Here is a 25587-nt window from a genome sequence, read left to right on the forward strand (position 1 = left end):
CATTAAAATTTACTGAACACCTACTAAATGCTGGACGGGGTACTATTCTAATGTCTGTATGAACAACATACTGTATATAGAGCTATCATTGCCTTCACAGATGTAAATTATTTTTTCATCTTTAATAATTAAAGTGCTTGGTAATAAGCCCTCATATTATCATTTCTGAACTTCAACACAGTAATGATGAGAACTACGAAGGGTCTGGGATTTTACCCTACTTGTAAACTTAAAAACTATCCTGTTACTGGTACATGGCATTGACAAAAGACATCAGACTACTGGGTCAGAAACAAAAAATTCTGTCATCAGGGCAGAGCAAGCAGCAAACCACAGTGTTGTCAATTCTTTTTGCCCTCTCCCCCACCCCAAGTTCCATAGGGGCAAAAGGTGAGCCTACATATTGGGTAGAGATACAGGAGGGGAACAGTGTGGGGAATTTACTATTTTCATACTAAGTAACAGGCAAACCTGCAATTTGTCTGATATAGAAAGGCAGGTGTATGAAGTAATAAATGTTATCTTATTCTTCAAGGTTGCTTGTTTCAAACACAACCCTAAAAAATAGACCAGTTTCAGAGTGGTTAAGACCTTGCATTCTTGGGGTGCCTGGGTGGCTCACTGGGTTAAAGCCTCTGCCTTCGGCTCAGGTCATGATCCCAGAGTCCTGGGATCAAGCCCCACATCAGGCCCTCTGCTGGGCAGGGAGCCTGCTTCCTCCTCTCTCTCTCTCTGCCTGCCTCTCTGCCTCTTTGTGATCTCTGTCTGTCAAATAAATAAATAAAATCTTAAAAAAAAAAAAAAAAAGACCTTGCATTCTTGCCACACTCAGCAGGAACACACAAGACCCATGGCAGATGACCTCTCGCAGCAAGTGCATATTAAATAAATAACTAGACTTATTAACCATCCTCAAAACATCAGAAAAATTACTTCTAAACTTAAAGATCTATTAAAAGAGAAACTCAGTTTTTGTTTTACTCAACACTGTATATCTACTGTCTGGTACACTACCTGATACGAAATGGACACCCAGTAAGTGAAAAAAGCCAAAATGACTCATTTTTAACAAAACTTCAAGTTAACGTTTATTTTTAAGTCTCAACTTCTTCGCCTGTAAAGTGAGAAGAGGTTAGTTTTTTTTTTTTTTCTTGTATCTAACTGAATACCATCCTGAATCAGTACTTTACGTGTTGAGGAAGGTATTACGTAGCTTGTAGACCACTTCTACCTGCTAACACTGAGTAAAAAGCACATCCTTAGAGCAACTTTCTCATATATACGACTGCCTAAATCACTGGCCAATGACTCTCTCTCTCTAGAACACCTGATCTTTAACAGTGAAGAATCCTATCAGGCACTCATAAATCTATCCTACAAATCCACACATTGTTTGAAAGGAAGACAACGGTCTCCTTTTTCTTTTAAAAATGTAACTTAAAAAAAAAAATTCCCCATGCTACTTTTGCTGATTATGAAGCCAAATAAAATCTGGGATAGAGTTTAGAGCCTTGATCTGAACAACACTCATGTATTTTAAGGCAGGAAGACTGAAATACTGAATTTTTTTCTAGTCTAAGTACTATGACCTACTTATTAGTGAACCTGAAAATTACTTAACTCTCAGAATCTCAATTTACCTATGAGATTAATAAGTTATTTACAGCTTTTAAGGTTTTTGTAAAGAGTTAATAATACTAGCCAAATACTTTTGTACATTACATTAACATCCATATGTATTAGCTTTTCTATCAACTTCCTTCATATATAATCACTTACAAAAGAAAAGACCTGGGGGCTTTATAAGATAGATACCTCTGCTTGCAAACTCCCCATGAAACCACTTTCCCCAAAATCCTGAGATTTCAAGTTCATTATGCACAAAACTTAAGTTCTTTACTAACATGCCTATTAAGTGTTACTGTGAATATTTTTTGATGAGATTAACATTTACACCAGTAGACTCTGAATAAAGCAGATTATCCTCCATAACATGGATGGGCCCTCTAAAGGCCTTAAGAGAAAAAAGATGCAGGTCCCCCAAGTAAGAGGGAATTTTGTCTTCAGACTCAAGAGACATAAATTCTTTCTATGGTCTCCAAGCTACCAACCTACCACAGAGATTTTAGAATTGCTAGCCTCCATAATCACAGAAACCAATCTTAATTTTAATCTCTCTCTCCCTATATATCTCTCTCACACACACACACACACACACACACCCCACTGGTTTCTCTTTCTTTAAGAATCTCTTAACTAATATACCTGCAAACTCTGAGAAGTTTGTTTATACCTTTATTACTAACAAAAAAACTAGCAATTAAGATTAATACTTCTGATAGGTTAAGAAATCTTAAAAGGAAGGGAACAAATGCAAACTGACCATAGAAGAAATAAAGAATGGTAAAATTCTACACTGACAAAGGCAAAATAATAATGGACAGGGTTCCAAAAGTCTTAGGTAGGAATTACTGGGTATCAGAAATTCTATCCAATTTAATTAAAAGAGTCACTGGCTTCATATGACCAACTTTTACCTCCTATTTCTCCCTAAATCCCATTAAAATGAGAATAAAGGAATAAAAGCTAAAAGCCCATAATAACAAAGAATATGCAGAATTCCCAAAACTGATGAAAGAGTGTAACACACTTCTGAAAGATGCAAAGAAAACTAAATAGAGAGGACTAATGAAACAAAGCATGAAAAAGTTAGTTTAGAGCCAAAAGGAGCTGCAACTTAAGAGGAAAAATCCTACCCAGCAAAGGGCATTTGTAGCGACTGGGCTAGAAATAAAGAATTAACATAAGGACCAAGTGATGGGTCAACCTCATCTTTTCTCCTAACTTTAATGCCACCCAACAAAGTCTACAGACAAGCATTAACTCCCAAGCAAGAAAATCTTTTCTTAACCCTAAATTGAAACTGAATGAACAAGCCTGAGAGACAAACACAGTTAATACCTAATGAAAAAGCACCTCTCACCCTGGCATTCAGAGGTTTCCTAAAACAAGTGCAGGCTATTTAACTAAGATTCACTTATCCCACAGCAAACCTGTCAAAAATTTCCAATTCTTCAAGTTTAAACACCAACAAACAATCAAAAATAATTGACATTTGGAAAAAGTTTGCAACACAATGAGAAAGATCAAAATATACAAATACAGAAACCAATTCAGAGTATAAAGAGACTCTTACTACATCCCTATAACAAAGAATACTATTTTTCTTTTTTAGATTTTATTTATTTATTTGACAGAGATCACAAACAGGCAGAAAGGCAAGCAGAGAGAGGGGGAAGCAGGCTCCCTGCTGAGCAGATATCCTGATGTGGGGCTCGATCCCAGTACCCCAAGACCATGACCTGAGCTGAAGGCAGAGGCCTAACCCACTGAGCCACCCAGGTACCCCAAGAATACTATTTTTAAAATGGTATGAATAGGGGGTCCTGGCTGGCTCAGGACATACTGCCTGTGACTTTTTTTTTTTTTTTTGCCTGTGACTCTTGATCTTAGGGTTGAGTTTAAGTCCCACACTGGGTACAGAGCTTACTTAATAAAATTAATTAATTAATTAAATTATTTTTTAAAGGGAAATGAAGACAAGAGTTCTTAGAAACGGTAATGTAATTGTCAAAATTAAATATTCAAAGAGACAGAAATATGGTAGTGAACTCTAAAAAGACAAAAAAATAGCTGGTAAAGAAGAAAGTGATTAAAAAAAAAACAAACCATGAGCTCTAGAAAGGGCAAAATTTGTCTACCAGAAGATGTAAGAAAAAAAAAAAACAGGAAAATTTCACAGAGCTGAAGGGATCACTCTTCATAAAGGCCCACAAAGTACCCCACAACATGAAATACTAAACACCAGAAGATAAAGAAAAGATCTTAAAGCAGGGTGCAGGGATGGCCACTTAACAAAGCATAAGTCTCATGGAGAAATCAAACAACCCATACACAATACCAGATACTAGAAAGCTAAGAAGCAATGCTTTAATTTTTTTTTTTAAAAAGGTAATATTCAACTTTGTTTTCTATATAAAGCAAATTATTACTGAAATATGATGTTATCAGAAAGTTACTAAGGATGTGATTAGGAGGGCACAGAAAGTAAATGAAATATAGGCAAACAATAACTCTCTACTCCAGGACAGCAGGAGAGATCAGGGATGACAGATATATAACAGGCCTAGAGAATGGCAAACCCAGACAAGAACAAGACAAAGGGCCCTGTGAGGCAGACCTCCACAAAAAGGTAGATGCAACAGAACCAAATGCCCAAGACCTTGAAAAAAGAAGCCTGTATAAAAGCACAGACATGCAAGCTAAATTTAAAAAAAGATTCAGTCAGCAACCCAAAGAATAAAAACTGTTCTAGTCTTAATCCAAGGTTTTTATTTTGTTTTTAAGTTAAATAAGCAATGGACTACAGGAATAAAAATGAAGTGAATTTTAAGTAATAGATAAAAGAAAAAACTAAAAGACATTAATTAGGGATAGAGTGATGAAGACGTAATTTCAGATTTTGTTTTTTTAATTTTATTAATTTGAGAATGAGGGACAGAGCATGAGTGAAGTGGAGGGGGAGGGGTAGGGAGGAAAGCAGACTCCCCGCTGAGGAGGGAGCCCACCCAAGACTCTGGGATCATGACCTAACAAACTGAGCCACCCAGGCGCCCCATGATTTCAGATTTTAAATTAAAAAGAAAATTAAATACTCAATGCAAAGTAAAATTAAGATATACTTTGCTTTATACTACATCAAGCTAAGCAGAGCAAAAGTCAATTGTAACAAAAAAAAAAAAAAAAAAGAAAGGTGTAAATCTCATATCCCCAGGAAACTATTACTCCGTTTTGGGGGAACCCCAAGTTCTTCCTTTTAGCTAGTTAAACTGTTCTCTCTAACTGCTACATAATGGACCTAGCTCTTTCCCATTACCCATTAAAAAGTCAAATATCTTGCCAATGTGACAAATTTTCAAGGATCTATGGCTGCTACTATATCCTACTCTTCCCATCTTCCAGCGTTTTCTCTCCTCCACTAAGTTACATCTCTAATTCTACAAACTTGTCTGTTTGCTCTCTTCTAAACATACCCACTTTAGTCAAATAAGCATATAAGCAAGATACCTATAAGAATTTAACCACTTTTTGGGTTGTCTAATCTCCAAACACCATGATACCAGAAAGTTTTGGTTTTTTGTTGTTTTTGTTTTTAATTTAGTGAACGAAGATTTGTAAGCCATGATGTAGCCTGGAAAGAACACCTTGATATTACTGAAGGGTAGAGTAGCCATGAGTGCTATCTGAATGAAAGGCTACTCTGAATACCCATATATCTACAATGTATCTGTCTTCCTGGTCTTAAGAAAATAAACCAAATTACAGCCACTGAACTTTTCTTTTAAATATCCCATGTAAAGATATAGTTAAATACAAGATTTACTTCACTTTTATGAATCCTAGCCATCTATATAAAAGGGGAACATGTTTGTAAAATGATAAAGTATTTCTTCATGACACTCTTTACCACCAGTTTTTCAAAAACCGTTTCAATGATTTTATATCTATTCTTCAAGTGTTTATATAAATAATGTACTTGGCATCCTGAACCTATTACCTGGGCAAATATTTTAAGTTTAATTTTAAGGATAAGAGGATTTTTAAAGAATACCAATAATTGGCTTGATAATAAAGACCAAACATGTCCCCAATACCTAATGATTTCCCTTACTAGAGTTAAATTTAAAAAAATGTTTACCGGGCAAATCTACAAACCATATGTAAATATGGCAATATGTACATAAAGAAATAGTTTAGAGTTAAAAGCATTAAAAAGGGGGTAGGGGGGATAAGAAATCTACTGGTTATTTCCCAAAATGAAACAATTAGCATCCTAACTTTTTTGCCTTGAATAGAGCCCTATAAGTAATCTTCCATGTTTCTTCCCTATTTTTATAATTTTTAAAGCTATTCTATGATTTCTGGAGACAGCTGAAATACATGCAAGCTGCTCAACTATGTCAACAAAAACTGATCTTTAACAACTACAGCAAATCAACTTGGTTCAGCATAGCAGAGAACAAAACAGTTATTCTGTTTGCTAATTTTAACACTATCTAAGCCAAGGTTATAAAATAACCATAATCTATAGCTTTCTTGACATAGGGAATACTGCCAGGGTGATTTCCCTGCTGAAGACAATTAGTAAAAACCTATGGACCCACAAACATTTGGGTAAAACTATGTCCTTTTTATTGTATAATAAAAAAGCTGTAGTAGTATGTGAATAGCTAAACTTAGAAAAGTTGTTTTTTTCTTGTTAAAGGTTTTTACTAAATAGTTTAAAATAAAAATTACTTCTTTCCAACTTTCTCTTAAATCTAAAATTATGTCAAAACAAATTTTTCAATTCAAATGACTTCAATTTTGTTATCATTAGAAAATACATAGCACTTTCACTCAACTAAATATCCCAAAGGGCAAAAGAACTTTGAAGCAATTAAGATAAATGCCCTACCTTGTGGGAAAGAAATCTCAATAATCCTAAGCACAAGAGCTTTATTATTTAAAATTTCCTCCACAAATTCCCTACATATTTAAAAAACACATATACTACACATACATGTTAATACCAACAATTCTGCTTCAGAACCAAGATAAATTATAGCAATTTATAATAAAATATTTTAGGAAATAATTCACTTAAGTTCTTAAATTAAAAAAAGTTTGTAGATAATAAACAAAATCACAAACAAGTATTAATCATACCTCAAAAAAACTGTTAAGTAGTTCAGTAAAGATGTTCTAAATCATCCAATATAAGAGATGTTCACCAAACTGAAGAGACTTTTCACATCAGTAAAAACTTTTCATAACAGCAGAAATCATTTTTTTAAAAAAGGGGGACAGCAAGTAGGAATACCAGTAGCATTACTAAAGGGCTGAAATTTTAAAATTAAGAAATCTAACAAGATGATATATTTGCCAATTTCAGACCTAGCATAACATCCTTAAGAATGTTTCCAGTAACAAGCACAGAAGTATTCAATAAACGTTTTTCCTGAATTTGGACTGAACTGTGAAACTATGTATACAACCAAGAATTGTCAAAAGCACTTGACAATAGAGATAATTAGGTATACTGTACTGACACAGGAACCAAAGTAAAAAACTTGAACAATGCATACATAAAACAAAATTTTAAAAGCTTTGTAACATTTAGAATACAACAAAAACAATGTAAACCTATGCAATAACACAACACAATGTATATAATTCAGAGATACACCATTAGCAAGCAATTCAAAAGATCTCAGCATTAAAGAGTTGTTAAAATGAAGATTCCTAGTAGTCAGTGTTGAGGTCTTCAAGCAGAATAATCTGACAAATTTATGGATCAATAGCAGGCCAGCCTAATCCAAACTTTAAATATTATTAAAATATTAGATAGAAAATATTAAAAGGAAACAAAAACTATACTGAAAAACAATAGTGCAAAAGTCTAGAGTCATTGAAAGATCAAGACCACATAAACCTGTGAACTACTCTAGAGAACAGTGAGAAGCCTAACTTCTCCATGTGAAGCTGATTTTCCTTTATTTAATTTTAGCTTAAGGAATAGCCAATTGCCCCAAAGTTTATTGTAGTACTTGCTTTGCTTTATAAAAGAAAACCTACATGTTCTTCCACATATTAATATATTAAAAATTAGTTTAGCCTTATGGAAAGTTACTAACCTCAATCTTTCAGTTACTTCAACTACAGAACCTAGAGCAGTGTTATCCAACAGAAATATAATGCAAACCACTTTATATACATATATATACACACTACATATAGCCACTTTTAAAAAAGGTAAAAATGTGAAATTAATTTTAATCATTTTTTTTAACCAAAAGTATCTAATACATCGCAAATGTAATGAACATTTAAAAAGCTCTGGTAAAATATATTTTACATCTTTTTTCATACTGAGTCTTTAAAAATCTAGTGTGCACTTCACAGCATATCTCAGTTAAGACTGGACTCCTCTTAAGTGATTAACAGTTTTATGTGGCTAGTGGTTACTAAGTTGGACAGCACAGGTCTAGAGTTCTTTCTCTGATTTTAAGATACATGTATAAAAAGTCAAAATATCTGAAATGGAAGCACACAATATATTAAATTTGAAGGGCTGGGAGGGGCACTGAAAAAGCTCAACACAGCAGTTCCCCTTGAGTCCAGCATGCCTAGGGTGATATAATGTCCCAGTTTGCTAGGAAATCCCTAAATACTAGAGAGAGTCCCAACTTAGACTTTTTGTCATGATGTAACTATTAAGAGCACCCCTGTAATTCTCAAAAAGTATCCCCCTTTAGAAAATAAATTATATGGTCACTGGTCATCCTATCTACATCTATACCCTCAAAGATAATTCCACTTTCCTTGGAAGAAAATTTAAAGTCTAATTCTGACGTCCAGAAAAGCAGCTCTAAATTCAAATTAAAGAATCCTAAATTCACTACCCTCACAAAAAAAAAAAAAAAAAGAAAAAAAAAAAAAAAAAAAAGCAGCTAAAAATTTTTTATTTTAAATTGCAGACTAAAAAAAAAAAAAAAAGAAAAAGAAAAAAAAAAAGTAAGAATTACCTGTTGAACAAGGCATCTGGAAATTGGGATCATTGCTATCCAAAACAGGCAAACAGAACTGGTTACTTGCAGATCCTAGCATAGGATCCTTATCGCTGAGCATGTTCTTCAGCGAGTCCTCTAAGACATTTTGACTTGAACTAAAATCCTCACAGACTTCATTCTCCAGGTTGGATCCTAGAAATAGGGCATCATCTAAGTGTTCAGTAGGAATTAAATGATTAAATGTATCAACTATATCCATGAAGACTTCTGTGTGTCTTTCAGCCCTATAGAAAGACAAAAAAAATACCATAAGAAATAAAGCTATCAATTGAAAATCACCTAAAACCAAATTATTTTAATAGTTTTGAGTCTAAGAACACACTTAGGTATTTCTGAATTGTTTTAAAAAAATCCTCACTGTTTTTAGAATAAACATTTGGACATGTAGAATGAGTCTTTACTAAAATGTTTCTTTATCACACATGTAGAATATCATTTTACCAGAAATCCTATTAAATGTTTACTCAATTCATTATTTGGGGGGGGGAACCTATGTATATAATCCATTAATTTCATACAGTTGAAAAAAATGACATGGCTTAAACCATAAAAACCGTATGTTTTTAACCATAATCTTTTCATAAATTAAGAATGACACTGCTTTTACAATATATCAATATAAAAGAGCCAAAATCAAATTATTGTCCCATACCTACTAAAACTGCAAAATAGCCTTGTTTTATTTACAAAGCATTTAAATTATTTATAGAAAGGTAATATAGAGAGAAAAGGTAGTTTTTAGGGGTAGGAGGAAAAAATGGAAAGAAACTATTAATTAAACCCAACAAATTAAAACTCAAAAAACTACACATATGCAGGCAGAGACATGAACATACATGCATTTAAAGGGACTCCTTTTATTCTTTTAGTATAAAATGAGATAAATGAAAAGAAAACAATATATCAGAGATTTAAAATCATTTTACTGAGTTATGTGAAGTATATACAGATGTCAAGCTAGTTGCCTACTGATACTAGGTACTGCTCAGAAAGGTCACCTAATGCCCAGAAGAGACTTGTTTAGTCAAAAGTTCAATAATTGGTTCAGAAAAAACTGAACCAATATACTTTGGAAGGTGGAGGGGAGGCATCAACAAAAACATCTAATAATACTCAGTCAGCTAGAAAATTGACCGAGAACATCTTCGGTTCAAAATTCCAAGGATTTTCAGACTGGCTCCAAAGCTAGCAAAATTTCCTCAAACTGTCTTTGATTCTTTCGCCTATAAAAATGATGAAAGAAGGGGAAGTCCAAAAACTCTCAACAATTTACTGGTAATATATGATATGCTGCTAACCATTTTACTTAAATTTAACCCATTTATTTCTAATAGTAATAGTCTATATAGAAAATAACATGTAAATAATTTGTTTTATAAAACAAAATTCCTTTAAGCAATTTAAATGTCTTCCCCCAAAACCACAAAACAGCCAAGATTCAGTCCTAGGTCAAGGCTCCATAGCCCATAGCCATACTTCTTCCTTTCATATCGAGATACAAGAGCTAGAAATTGACTAGATTTGACTCATTAAAGGTTCTTCTTTAAAAATAATTTTCCATAATTTCCCAGCAAATCAGTGGTTGCCTGGGTCCTTGGATAACAGAAGGCTAGACTGCAAAGGGACAAGAAGATACTTTGGGAGATGTTGAAAATGCCCTAAATCATGAATGTATATCTCTGCTAAAATTCATCAACCTGTTCATTTTAAGTGGAAAGTTTACTGTAGCTCAATTTAAAGTCCTAAAAGCAAAAGAGAATTTCCTCATTCTCCTAAAAGTTCATCGCCTTCTAAATAGAAGAATTTTAGTATTACTTCTCAAATTTTGCAATTTACTCACGTTAAAATATAATAAAACACTGAAATAAAATATTAACTATTTGACTGATTTGCTGGTTATTTTATATGCATTTTCTAACTATAATATTAAAAGAAAATTATAGCTCACAATGCTGATGAAAAGTCGGGAAAAGTTTTAATTCCCAAACGTTACCTGAGCCTCAGTAACTAAGAAAAGCTCAATTATCATACTTCACCAATACTTCCACTAATATGTTTTTAAGTTCCAAAAAAATTTTAGTATAGTAAATTTTTGGCAATTAAAAATAATTTACAAAAATGTTACTAAATGTTTACACAATCAAGTAGCTAGAACTACAGACAAATTAGTTTATCTGAATGTGCTGGAATCCAAGACTACTTCCTCTTCAAAGCTGCATCCCAATTAGCAACCTTTTTTTCTCAGATGAATCAAAAAGAAAAAAAAAAGGACAATTCCAGTTCTAAAAGCAAATAGTTAACTTTCCTTCAAAAAAAAAAAAAAAGTATGCTAAATCTACTAACAACACACTCATTCTCATAGCAACACAAATCTGGTAAATTCTACAAACTTCACCTGAAATCAGTCTTTCTGTTACTACTGGCTGTGTGCTTTCAAGTGATGGAGACATTCAGAATATTCAGAAATTATGATCACACAACTCAAAATCACAAAGGTATAGGGGAGGCCAGCCCATTCTAAATATGCAACATATTTTTTTCAGTAACACTGCTATTAGTAAGCCATGCCAAATATGCCTATGGCATATTTTTTAATCTCAGTGGTAGACAATATTTAGTCTTTAAAGACCAATTAAAAAAAAAAAGTAAAACATACTGTAAATAAGATGGGTAAGCCAAACTTTCCAGTACAGGTATTTGGCCAAAACTGGTATATGACTTACAAAGTGTATTCTATCTGGATTTAAATAAGCACATCAGGGAAAAAGCTTCCATGGTCAAATGTTGAGAAGGACTGGCATAACAAAGTTACATTTCTTTAATAATACCTTTAATTCATTCAATGAACGTTTTGCTAAGCAGCTACCATTGAGACATCTTTAATATTCCAACACAGAATAAGGTATAAAGCATCCCAAACTTAAGGGTCCCAAGAAGAAAATTTCTACACAGCATATCACAAGACTAGTTTTCTTGTAAAACTGTTGTAAACTAGTAAAACTGACTTTTCATAAGCAGTTGCAACTGGCTCTGGGGGTAATTCCAAAGAATTCCAAAAATGATAGTATATAGTCATCCCACAAAACTATCTTGAAAGTATTATTTAATGGAAGTATAAAGTCATTTATTTTAAAAAATCAGTTTCAAGTGTTCAGTATCAAAAATAAAATAATAGCATCTTCCATACTAAACTGGAAAACAAACAAGCTGTTTGCAGGAATACTAATTCACTTAACATGAACATACTAATCTATTAAATGCAGAGTGGTAAACTGGGTTGGATCATGCAACAAAAAAGGACAATAGTAGAAAAACTAGTAAAATCAAAATAAAGCCTGGAAGTTAGTTAATAGTAATGCACCAATTTTAATCTCTAGTTCTGATTAAGGCATAATAGCATTATGTGAGATGTAACAATCAGGAAACTGGGATGAGGATATATAGGAATTCTACACAGTGTCGGCAATTTTTCTATAAATCTAAAATTATTCCAAAATTAGTCTTTTTTAAAACAGTAATCTAAAATTAGAGAAGGGGCAGCTGGCTGGCTCAGTCAAAGAGCACGTGACTCGGTTATCTCAGGGTCATGAGTCTGAGCCCAAAGTTGGGTGTAGTGATTACTTAAGTAAATAAATTTTTAAAAAATGATACTCTTTAAAAGTGTATTTAAACATAATAATAAAATAGAATTAGGGAGATATTTAATAATGTGGATAAACAATCAGATCTAATTAAATTAAAAAATGAGTTGATTCAATATCTATTAATTAAACTGCTTCAGTTAAACAAATGTCTATATCTTACAATGAAACTATATTTAAATGCTTCCTTATACTTGGCATTATAAATTTAATAATTAAAACAGGGGAACTTGGCTGACTCAGTCAGTGGGGTATCTGACTCTTGATCTCAGGGTGAGAGTTCAAGACCCACACTGAGTGTAGAGATAATACTTAAAAATGAAATCTTCAAGGGACCCCTGAGTGGCTCAGTCACCTAAGCGTCCAACTCTTGCTTTCAGCTCAGGTTATGACCTCAAGGTTGTGAAATCAAGACCACAGCAGGCTCCACACTAAGTGTGGAGGCTATTTGTGATTCTCTCTGTTCCTTTCCCTTTGTCTCTCCCCACCTCTAATAAAAAAAATAGTAATAAAATAAATCTTCAAAAATTAAAACATAGCAAGCCTATCTAGGGTGTATGCTAAGTGGCTAATGATACATATATATCCAATTAAACTGATACTAATAATTTGGGAAAATATATATGCTAAAATCAGAAATTATTTCTCAGTTCAGTCACACCTCATGTTTACAGACCATAAAATATATTCAGCTAAGTCACAGAATTTGGATAATCCACTTAATTAGTTATCATAGGTAACAGTGCAACAAATACCACTCAATATTCAAGGAACTCACAATATAAAAGAATAAAGACATATAAACAAATACAATACATAAACATCACAACAAAATATGAAAGTGTCATACTGAAGGACTGCAGACATCTTCACAGAGGAAGGTGAAACTTACGAGGCCAAGAAAATCTAAGCAGCTGGATTCTCAAAGTCCAGAGAATACTCCAGACAAAGGGAATAGCAAGCACTAATTATGAACAACAGAGTTTGGTCCTAACAGACCATTTAGAAAGACTCAGAATACAATTTAAAAAATAAGTATTACTACCAACATTCCGAATAAAATTTAATCTGAGTTTGAAGATATTTACTGCTTTAAAATACTTGTTTTATCTTAACTCATAAAAAATTATACTGCAGGGGCACCTGGGTGGCTCAGTGGGTTAAAGCCTCTGCCTTCAGCTCAGGTCATGATCCCAGAGTTCTGGAATCGAGCCCGCGCATAGGGTTCTCTGCTCAGCAGGGAGCCTGCTTCCTCCCCTCTCTCTCTGCTGCCTCTCTGCCTACTTGTGATCTCTGCCTGTCAAATAAATAAATAAAATCTTAAAAAAAAAAATTATACTGCAGCCAAATTTAGTTTACGCTAAAAAAAACCCCAACATATATTGTTCCATGTATGAATAGAAAGCAGAAAGATTTAAAAAGCACCAATAGCACAAATATATTTTATATATATACTTCCACATAAATCCCCTTTTACATTAAAATTATCTCAACTTTCCAGAAGCATCAAAGTAAAACTATGTTTTATAATGTTATCGCCTTAAAAAAAAAAAAAAAGATCTAAATCTAACGATAAATCACTAAAGCTATCAAAGGCCCTAAGAGGTTATCCCATGATGAAGTTCTGTCTCATACAGTCTATGTTTGTGTGTAAGCGTATGGGGGGTGGTATGGGGTGTACAAATATATTCAGAAGACTATAAAATCTATGATGTAAGATTAAACAGGGTAATAGTTATAGGGGAGAAGGAGGGTTTCTACGTACAGTGCTAAATGAAGACCTTGCTTATTATAGGGGAACATGTAACCCAAAAACTGGAAACCATGATCTGTATAAAAATGGAGAAGAGCTGGGGCGCCTGGGTGGCTCAGTGGGTTAAAGCCTCTGCCTTCGGCTCAGGTCATGATCCCAGGGTCTTGGGATCGAGCCCCGCATCGGGCTCTCTGCTCAGCAGGGAGCCTGCTTCCCCTCCTCTCTCTCTGCCTGCCTCTGTCTACTTGTGAGCTCTCTCTCTGTCAAATAAATAAATAAAATCTTTAAAAAAAAAAAAAAAATGGAGAAGAGCAATTCAGGCAAAGACCTAAATGCAAAGGCCCTGGGAATGGAAACTTGGTGCCTCCCAGTCCCTACACTACAGTTTAAAGTAAGCCATTAATTCATCATACTTACCACGAACAAATTTCTAGTAGGCAGTAGTAGTAGAAAAATAAAAGTACCACTACTAATGGTGATGAAACACATAAAATGATGTGCTCTAATTTCACACCAGGCAATGTTCTACACGCTTTACATCAGTAATTCTCAATCAGAGGTGATTATGCCCCTCTAGAGGACATCTGGTAATCACCAACTGGAAGGCAGGCTACTGGCATCTAGTAAAATTACTACAATGCACTAGGAAAGCCCCACAACAAAGAATTATCCAGCCAGAAAACTGCTAAACAAACTCTGCTTTACATTTACTAATTTAATCCTCACAACAATGCTATATTATAAACAAAGAAACAAGGAAAGAAAGAAACAAATGGAGGAAGGAAGGAAGAAATTAATGGGGATCAAGGATATTAAATTACTTGCTATAGTAAGTGGTGGAAATGAAATCTGAACCCAGAAAATTTCATTCGAGAATTAATGCACTTACCACTACACCCTACATTACCTGTTTATAAAGTAAAATGCACTGAATATTTATTATGTGCCAGGCACTATGCTAAACCTAAATGCATGTCATTTAATCTTCACAACCACACAATTAGGAAGATACTATTATTATTCTTAAATTTTAAGAGTAGGGATAAAGTTTAGCAAAGTTACATCCAATATTACAGAATAAGTAAGTGACAGAGCTAGGACTCAATTCTGCTCTGAGACAAAGGTTAGTTCTTAACCACCAAAATAAAACAATATTAAAGATGAATAAAGGTTATCCTTCCAGGATAGAGGTAAGGAAAATCACTAAACAGTTAGACCATGTGGTATGACACAATTCTAGAAAGTACAATTCTATAAAGCAATGCAACCTTAACTGCTCTAAACACACACATCAAATTCTACTTCAGTTTCATTGGTTAGAATCTATAAGCAGCAGCAAAGTTCATAACTTTTCTGAATTTATCAGGTAAAAGAATATATAAGAACCCAAGGTGTCTGCCATGCTAATACTAAAGACCTAAGAATCTAGAAAAAGAACTAGCAGGTACAAGTTGAAACTGGCAAAAGCAGAATTATACAAGCTAGCTGTATTGAGTTAACTTCAAAGTTAACAACTATATTCTATTGATATTATGGGAAGCATTAGCAGTTTGGATTAACCACAGAAACAGTGGAAGTAGTTCATCATTAAAACTATGGCCGAGGTAATAACAGGCCAAGCTAACATGGTGCTTTTAGCATACACTATGAGACAGGCCCTATGATCAGTGTATTGTATACATTATCTCATTACTTTCTCCCAACAACACTGTGAGGTAGGTGCAATTTTATCTATTTTACAGAAGAGCAAACTGAGGCCCACACCATTATGTAATTTGCCCAAGGTTACATATCCAGTACACCCCAACTGGAACCCAGGCAGTGTGATTCCTGAGTCTGCACGTTTAAGCTACTATACTTTATGCATTCTACTTACATAACACATACTAACTTTTCTGTTCTTAATATATCATTAATGAAATCCCAAAAATACTAAAAATAAAGGGACATACACTTCTTCCAAAATAGCTAGAAAATACACACTTAGCCACTCCCTATACATAAAAAATACAGTGGCTATCCTGAGTGTGTATAAACATCATTTTGGAAGTTATCAACTACAAACTGCAATTTATTTTCACAGTGTACAATTTTAGAATTTTTTCATGTGGCCAACTCACACAAATTATGAATGAACCAAAACTGTTAAGTTTAGCCTTTTTGTACAATCTACTATGCCATTTAAAACTTCATCTAACAGATTGTGCAGATTAAAACTTCTGGATAGTATCTTGAAATTTTTATTAAATTCTTTCTCTTCATCCATCACCTCTCTTCATAGTACAAATGATCGTAAAAGTGCAAATCCCCTGACCATCAAATGATCTAAATTAAACACATTGCATAGGAGTAAGTGTCCAGCTTATACATTTGACAATTCCTCACACAATGCCTTTTGTAATTCTTTCAAGTTCTTCTTTTAATTCTACTGCAATGATTGAACATCTCATGTCTTTGAATCTTGTTTCTCAGCCTAGTCCAGGTTTCTTGAGGGTACAAATAGCACCTGGGTCTCAGGTAATTTGAATCAAACCAATACCCTCAAATACCTTTTCCCAGAATCAAACGGCAGCAACTAAAAGGGAGTATCTTTTGCTGTTCAACATGCAACTGTATTGTTTTTAAGTGTCTAACAATTTGCCAAGTCATTTTTGTAATTTAAAAAATAAAATGTCTAAGCCTCTGAAAAGATACTCCAGGATTCTCAGAGGTGTTCCAAGAACAAATGAGAAACAGAGCCCAAGATGTACTGTTCCACACAAGAAAAGAAATCAGAAGCCACATGTCAGAAAGAATTCCTGAAATGGGGATGAATGAAAATATTTAGAAATCAGCACTCCTGGTGGCTCAATGGGTTAAGCCTCTGCCTTGGGCTCATGGCTAAGGTCATGATCTCTGGGTCCTGGGATTGAGCCCCCCATCAGACTCTCTGTTCAGCAGGGAGCCTGCTTCCCCCTCTCTCTCTCCCTGCCTCTCTGCCTACTTGTGATCTCTGTCAAATAAGTAAATAAAATCATTTAAAAAAAAGAAAGAAAGAAATCAGCCCTCTTCCTGATACTTCATAACACTGGTGAAGCAGGTATGGGTAATCTACAAACCTGAGATGCTTATCAACAAATCTCATTAACTCACTAAAAAATAGAAAAGATCTTATCTCTAGACAAATAAATAAAAGGATTTCATGAGAAATCGGTGTAAAAAACAAGGAAAAAGTGCACATTTAAGAAAGCAAATTGTATCAAAAAGGTAAATACCATATTACCAAAGAAGATAACTATTATGTTTTAGCACTCAAAAAAAGCCCAAACTGTATGTATAATTTACATTCATCAGTTTTTCCCAAGTAAAATCCGTACTGTGTAAAAATCTAAAATCAGCATAATTTTGCAATAATCCAAATTTTCAACTGCTGCCTTCCAAGCTTTTATCAGTAATAATTTTATTAACAGGTTATTACTTAAGTCAAAAATTATCAACCTTTCTTTATTAATTCCATTCTCAATACATTTTAAATTTTAATAGAATGGTTTTAAACGATTTTAACATAAAGACAACTTCCTTTCCACTCTTCTATTCTGAAATTTGCATTTAACCAACGCTAATTTTCACCTACATTTACACATATCACTTCTCTTAATCTGACTTATTTGCATATGCAACAGATGAGTGCATCCACTCATAAACTAAAGTTATGTGAAGTCTGTCCCAAAGTCATGGAATGCAAAACTAATCAGTGTGATAGATAAGGAAGTTCACTGCCCTCCCAAAGGATGCAAAAGCAGTATAATAAATTACATTTTCATGCTCATCAATAAACAGACCTATAAAGCATGCAAGGAAAAAGGGAAAACTGGTCCCATCAGTAACTCATTTGTTATCCTTTTGACAAATCACCAGTACAGCTATCAAATAAAGCTTAAAATCTATTGTTGTAATTCTGCATACTTAAACAGTGGCCCACTACAGTTGAGCAGAAGTCTTTCTGCAGCTCAAGAACTGACTGAACTGTGTGTGTGGCTTAATCAGAGCAAAAATAGCTCCCGAGGCCCCTCAAATTATGTAACTATCATGAGGAAATGAAGTTTGTAATTTAGAACAGTAATAGTGATAATGATGATGGAGAAAAAAATCATTATTGTAACACAGGGCTAGTAAACAGAATAACTGGACTGAAAATAATAATTGTAAATTAAGAAAAGGTCGACTAGTAGTGAAGGTAGAAACTACCCGAAATAATAATCTTCACACATCTCCTGTGCTCTGGAATGAATATACAAATTCAAAAACAGCAGAAGAATGCTGCAAAGATTTCCAGGTTCTTTAACTCACGTCTCTTTCCAACCCCAAACACATCTACAAACATTTTCACAATCCCAAACACTTCATTCAAGAATCAAAAAATGGTAGGAAATGAATGAGTAATGGAGGCGTAGTTTTGGAAGATCTCAAACAACCAGTTTGTAAAAAGGAAGACAAGTTCGACCCCAAAATAGTAACTAAATAGAACAATGTACTATATAAGTACTCCCTAAATAGTTTACTGTATCTTTTTTTTTTAATTTTAGCTTAAAATATGTGGTAAAACATTTGGGAAAGGCTCAGTAACCAACGTCTCTTTTAAAATTAAGTATCTCTACACGTAATGAAGATTTTAAAAAGGTAGATATCGAAGCGTTGTTGCCACTTACATTAATGATTATCCATGATCATAATCTGCGAATGATTCCTGAATAGCACCAATAATCATGCAAACTACCTCGAATCATAGTCTCTAGGAAATAGCATTTAAAAATCCAAAGATGGGAAAAGGTCATCGGCAACACATTGCTGGGGGAAAGAAGGGAAACAGGACTGTGCGCGGTACCAACATTCTCTCCCTTTCTCCTTCCTCCCCGCCCCCCCCCCGTGTCAGGTGATCAGTTATTTAGCACCATTAACACGCACGTATCGACAAGTGGTTCATTAAATTACTCGTATTATCCGAGGGCCAGATTCTAGGCTTCCCATTTCAAACTAAGCAAAAGGAGTCGACAGTTTGGGTCCCGAGCACAAAAGCGCGCGGTAGCGGGAGGATGGATAGAGCGCCAACTCCCCCCTCTCCAAAAGCTGGTACGGGGCTCTGCCTCGCGGCAAAGGCCAATCCTGGCTTCCCAGACCCGGGGCCCAAAGCTCAAAGCCGGACTCCTTTGGAGGGAAGAGGTCCGAAAGACCGGGTCCGGGGGCCTGCGGGCCAGGCCTTCCTGGCAGCGCCCGCGGTCCCTCCGGGCCTGCGCGCCCGCGCGACCGCGGCGGTAGGGCACACTCACCGCCAAAGGCCCGCGAGCAGAAGCCGGGAAGAGGCCGCGGTCCCGACCCTCCGCCGGGCAACCTCGCCGCCGCGCCTCCCTCCCAGCCCGCGGTCCAAACGGTCCCGGGCTACAGAGGCGCCGCCCGGGCAGGCCGAGGACGTTGCGCAAGAGGCCGGTGAGGTTTCCCGGCTGCGCGGGAGAAAGGCGCGGAGTGTCCGCCGCGGGAGGGGCGGGGAGGCCCGCGGAGGCGCTGTGCGTGTGGAAGGGAATGGGGGAGGGGAGGACTGCCCGTCTCCCTGGCCGCGGCCAGAGCCGCAACTCACCCAGCTCCGCCAGACGAGCGCTACCACTGGCAGCAAGAGGAAGATGGTGGCCGCCGCCGCCGCCGCCGAGGAGGAGGAGGGGGCCCGGTGGGTGCCGAAGAGAGGGGGTACGCGCAGGACGTCGGCGTCGCTGCCACAGCCTCTTTTCCTCACCGGGCCGAGCGGCTGCCGCTGACGACACTAGCCTGGCTTCCGCGCCGCCCTCTTTATCTTCGTAGCAGCCGCCGCCGCCCAGGGCCCAAGGGTCGCTCGCCTCGTGGGGACCGTGCGGCGGCGCGAGACCCCGCAGCCATCGGCGTGCGGCGGCGGCGCGGGGGCAGAAGCCGGGACGCGTCACGTGACCCCACTGTTTACCGTTCCGGGGGCCGCGGCCTGCACGCTGCGCCTGCGCAGTGTGGGCCTTCCCGCGCCGCGCCTCCGCGGGGCCCCGACACTCGCACTCCACTCCACTGCGCTTCCGCGCCCCTCCCAGTCTTCGGAGGGTGCGGCACGCCTGCGGGCCTTTAGCTATCGTCTCGCTGGCGGCCCGAAGGGGTGAGACAGAGATCGATTTTTCTCTATTGTAATAAGCACGAAGGTTTCATAATTAATGTAATATTGATGATCACGTTTGCTCCCTCCCGATGCTTTTCATTAACTGGGTGTTCTTTCAGGAATGGTAGACTAGAGCGGAGTAGATAAGCCCCTTGCCGAAGAATCCCTGCGGGGTGTGCACCACAGGCCCATCATTAAACACCTCCACTCTCACCTTGTCTCCAAATACCTAGTCTTTTTCAGGACGCAAGTTGCCTTCTCCAAGAATCATTCCTGGTCGAAGTCAGCAGTTATGAAAATGTATCAAGAGGATCCTCTGAAGGATTCTTGAGACCTTTTAGAGAAGCTTTGACAACTACATATGTTTAAGGCCAAATTTTGTTCTTCTTCAACCAAAACATGTAGCAACTGATTAAATGCGGAAGCAGATAGAACAATCCAGCCATCTATTCAGCCAGACATTGAAGAAATGTGCAAAAATTTAAAACAATGCCACTCTTCATTAAATTTTGTTGGAAAAATGTATTTTTCATAATAGATTATAACAATGAATTTTGTTGTATTTTTTAAAAATGTTTTCTTCTTAGATTGAATTTCTATGATGGTAAATAACCCATATAAACAAAAGCTCTTGGAAGCCCCTCAGTAATTTTTAAGAGCATATCAGGGTCCTGAGACCAAAAAGTTTGAAAACCACTGGTCTAGACTAGGAGCTTCCACAGCAGCTTGAGCTGACCTCTATCTCAGCCCATTAAAAGCACTATGAGGTAATTGTTGCTAGTCATCACTAGAACCAAAATGAGCCCCTTTAAGGACAGGGACTGTGCCTTCTCTTTGCAAGAACCATTACAGTACCCACTAATGAATGATAGCCAGCACCTGCTGTGCTCTTCAGAAACTTTTACTTGTTGATTTAAGCTTTATGCCAACTGTAGTCCACATTGTGAGATTTGTGCCGAGTAGAATAATAGCTCACAGGCATTCGGTGAAGAGCTGTTCTTTACTCTCTACAGACTTCTGGTATTTCGAGCACTCCCAATACTAAATGCTCTTCCACAAAGTAGGTTTAAGATTGTCCTAATTCTACTGGAATCCTAGAATTCCACCCACTGCCTTGACTCATCCATCCCTGAAAACTTGGTTTTACAATGCGGGTTTTTTTAATGGTTTTTGGTTTTTGGGTTTTTTTTGCGGGGGGGTTGTTTTTTGAGAAAGGAAAATAGAAATGAGTAATCACATTTTTTTTCACTTGGAATGTTTGGGATGAATTGCACAAATAAGTCTTAAATTTATGTTTACTCTTCTTCTGGACCTTAGTGTGAAATTTGAAAAAGTCATTGGGAAAGAATAAGATTATAAACAAAATCCAGTGCTAAGGGACTTAATAGAGTAGAACTCAAATGGAAAATCATTAGATGGAGAATTTCCTTGGAAGAGCTGGGGAAAATTTAACCTTGTTTAAGAAATTTTAGTAAATTTATGAAAAAATTCAATGGAGGTAAAAGAAAATATAGAAATGATAAGCCTGTCACATTCACAAAGCAAAGGTTTCTAATCCTAAAAAAACCAACAAGCTTATTACAAAACATGATGCTTTTACTCTATTATTTTGAACCAGGCAAGCACCCAGGTTCACATCTGTTCATTAATAATCTTTGTTTTTTGCTCCCAGCTATAAACACAATGTGTCTTTTACCCAGTCTATAAAAAGGTTACCAGAAGAAAGAGCCATCATAATCATACCGGGAATGGCTTTAACAGCATGAAGGATTCTGCTTTGGTTAAAGGGCCTACTGGAAAATCAGATTGTATTGATAGTGTTGAAAACTTCAAATTAACTCAGGAAAATTAAATTTGGTAGAAAATAAGATAAGACAATGGCTAAATCTGACCAGTGTACTTGTAATTGACTAAGAAATGATGTAAAATGAAAATTGACAAAATTTGGATCTTGCAAAACTTGAGAAAATTGAGCCTGGCAGAAAGTGAGATCATGGAAGACAGCTCACAGTACTGTACACAGATTAAGTTTGGTATGAAAGATGCTTGTTATCACTGAAACATTGGTCTCTACAGTATCAGTTCACTAAAGATGATAAAATGAGAAGAGTTAAATACAGCAAACAGAAAGCCAATAAAATATAAATATATTTAATGGTTTTTTTCCTGGAAAATACTTTCTATATACACAGACACACTTTCCTATTAGTGTGTAATAAATGTGAAAGTTTGTATTCTTAAACAAGGGAGCAAAGCAGTGGAATCAAAATATTCTGAATTCATTTTACTAAGATCACTGTGGAATTTAGGGGCTTAACCCAGAACACATTGTTCCTTATGTCAGGCTTGCTTTCTTTCCACACAGTTTTTAACCTGTTTTCTCCAGAAAGATTGCTCCCAGCTCCTTGCGCTTTCAGCAGGAAACAATAGGTAAAAAGGAAGTGCATGTCCTGACCCATGGTAAATAGTTTGGACAGCATGTAGAGATCAGGGGGGCCTAGAGAGGCTGGATCAAACAATAAAATAAAACTTTTCCATGCACCAGGTCTGCACAAGGCATAGGAACCACCTTTGCAGACTTTAGCAACTATAAGGAGGGATCAGCTCTGTCATTAACTGCTTCGACAGCACTTGACAAGGTGGACATTTATTCATGTTTTAACAGGCCTAGAGTGGATGCCTTCAAGGACAAGAAAGTTCCAGAAAATATGGGTGGTTCTGGAACTGCAAAAATTAATTATCTGGTTGGACTTACTATAAATGAAAATAGTAAAAATAATTCAAATTCTTTTAACAAAGGAAGTGTGTTAATGAGGGATATGGCCTTTAAGACACTTTAGGATTGGTCCTTGTCCAGTTCTTCAGCCTGTTTTCTCACTATTCCCTGCTTTTTAAATTTATGACAGCCACATGTAAGTTCTTACTATTTCCTACACATATCCATACTATCTCTTAACATAAAGTCTTTGATCATGCTGTTACCTCTGACAGAAGTGCCCTCTTCTGAACAGACCCCAAACATCACCACAGACCCTCCCACCATGTTAAGTGGATTGCTCCGGCATCCTTTCAAGAGGCAGCTCAACGTTAGCTATCTGAATCCATCACCCAAAATCTGAAACATTAGAAGCCTCCTCACTCAAGCCAGGGATAAGCAAGGCTGTGACTACGGCCACCGTTATTCAATATTAGCCAATACGAAAAGGCCAGAAAAGAAGTGAAAGATAGATATAAAACAAGAAAAAACCACAATGATTTGCTGTTTGCATATGCTATAACTGCCTACCAAAGAGAATCAGATGACTATCAGCGTTAAGGAGTTACTGGAGTGCTAGGTCAGTTGCTAAAAAATCAGCACACACAAAAAAATTAATAGGTTTTCCATAAACAGCAAGCTTTGGTTACAATACAGTTGGGAAAACTAATTCCAACAGGAATATATAACACTTAAACAGCCTAACAAGAAAAAAAATACTGCGTTTTTCGCTATACAGGGAAAAAAAAAAACAAAACAAAACAACTTTACTTCAAAGGAAACCTGACCTAGAATAGCCAAAACAATCTTGAAAAAGAAGAATAAAGTTGGAAGACACACACTTCCCAATTTTATTTATTTATTTTTTTATTTTTTACAAGTTTATTTGAGAAAGACAAAGAGAGCACATATGGGGGTGGGTGAGGGGTGGGGGGTGGTGGGGAGGTGGTGTAGAGGAAGAAGCAGGCTCTCCACTGAGCAGGGAGCCTGAAGCAGGGCTCAGTCCCAGGGCCTGGGGATGGGGACCTGAGCTGAAGGAAGACACTTAACGGACTGAGCCATCCAGGAGCCCCATCATACTTCCCAATTTTGAAACTTAACTATAAAGTAACAGTAATCAAGATAGTATGATAGTAACATAGGATAGAGTTATTAATCAGTGGAATAAAGCTGAGAATCCAGAAATAAACCCATGTGTCATGGTCAACTAATTTTGAGCAAAGAACAAATATCACTGTCATCCACCGAGGGAAGAATGGCCTCTTCAACAAATGTACTGGAACAACTGGTTAGATACAACCAAAAGAATAGAGTTGGCCCTAACCTCAAACCATATGCAAAAATTAACTCAAAGCTGGGGCACCTGGGTGGCTCAGTGGGTTAAAGCCTCTGCCTTCAGCTCAGGTCATGATCTCAGGGTCCTGGGATCGAGCCCCGCGTCGGGCTCTCTGCTCAGCAGGGAGCCTGCTTCCTCCTCTCTCTGCCTGCCTTTCTGCCTACTTGTGATCTCTGTCAAATAAATGAATAAAATCTTAAAAAAAAAATTAACTCAAAGGTGGGGTGCCTGGGTGGCTCAGATGGTTAAGCTTCTGCCTTCAGCTCAGGAAGTGATCTCAGGGTCCTGAGATCAAGCCCTATGTCGGGCTTTCAGCTCAGCAGTGAGTCTGCTTCTTTCTCTGCCTCTGCTTCTCTCCTCTGCTCATGCTCTCTGTCTCTCTCTCAAATGAATAAATGAAATCTTTAAAACAAACAAACAAAACAAAAAATTAACTCAAAATGCTCGAAGACCTAAATATAAGAGCAAAAATTATAGAACTCCTAGAGAAAACCATAGGGTAAATCTTTATGATCTCAGAATTGGCAAATTCAATATGACACCAAAGCAAAAATAACGAAAAAAAAACCCAATAAATTTAACTGCATCAAAGTTAAAAACTGTGCTTCGAAGGGCAAAATCAAAAAATGAAATGACAATTCAGAAAATGAGAGAAAATATTTGCAAATCATATATCTGATGAGGGACTGGTATCCAGAATATACATATATAAAAAACCCTTAACAGGGCCACTTGGGTGGCTCATTTGGTTTACTGTCTGACTCTTGATTTCAACTGTCATGATCTTGGAGTCCTGGGATCAAACCCGACATAGGGCTCCATGCTCAATGGGGAGACTGCTTGAGGATTCTCTCTCTCCCTCTCCCTCTCCCTCTGCCCCTCCCCACAACTCACACTTGTGTGCACTCCCTCTCTCTCACTAAAGTAAAAATAAAGAAATATTAAAAAAAAAAAGGAACTCATACAACTCAACAATAAAAGACAACCTAATTTAAAATGGGCAAAGAATGGGGTCCCTAGCTGGTTCAATCAGTAGAGCATGTGACTCTTAATCTCAGGGTCATGAGTTCAAGCCCCACATTGGGCATAGAACTTACTCAAAAAAAAAAAAAAATGGGTGAAGGATGTACATATGCATTTCTCCAAAGCAGATATCAAATAAGCAAGTAAACACATGAAAAGGTGCGCAACATTAGTCATTAGGGAAAATGCACACCAAAATCACAATGAGATACTACCATATACATACTAGGTTGTCTATAATAAAAAAGATAGAAAAACAATT

General features: G+C 36.6%; 1 protein-coding gene across 4 annotated transcripts in view; it reads right to left on the reverse strand.

The window, feature by feature from the left end:
* Positions 1-19768, reverse strand: part of PHF3 (PHD finger protein 3) — an 86312-nt gene extending 66544 nt beyond the window's left edge. For 2 of the 4 annotated variants that reach the window (XM_032864449.1, XM_032864453.1), the window contains exons 1-3: positions 19678-19745; positions 18755-18893; positions 8628-8896 (exon numbers count right to left, since the gene is read on the reverse strand). In XM_032864449.1, coding sequence (XP_032720340.1) covers positions 8628-8896; positions 18755-18756 — 271 coding nt within the window. In that variant the 5' untranslated portion in view covers positions 18757-18893; positions 19678-19745. Of the gene's footprint in view, positions 1-8627; positions 8897-18754; positions 18894-19677 lie in introns of all 4 variants that reach the window. The other 2 variants (XM_032864450.1, XM_032864451.1) reach the window with 2 other exon arrangements.
* Positions 19769-25587: the final 5819 nt, after the last annotated feature.

Source organism: Lontra canadensis, unplaced genomic scaffold (genome assembly GCF_010015895.1).
Source record: "Lontra canadensis isolate GAN:19392208 unplaced genomic scaffold, GSC_riverotter_1.0 scaffold27, whole genome shotgun sequence".
Taxonomy (NCBI): Eukaryota; Metazoa; Chordata; class Mammalia; order Carnivora; family Mustelidae; genus Lontra; species Lontra canadensis.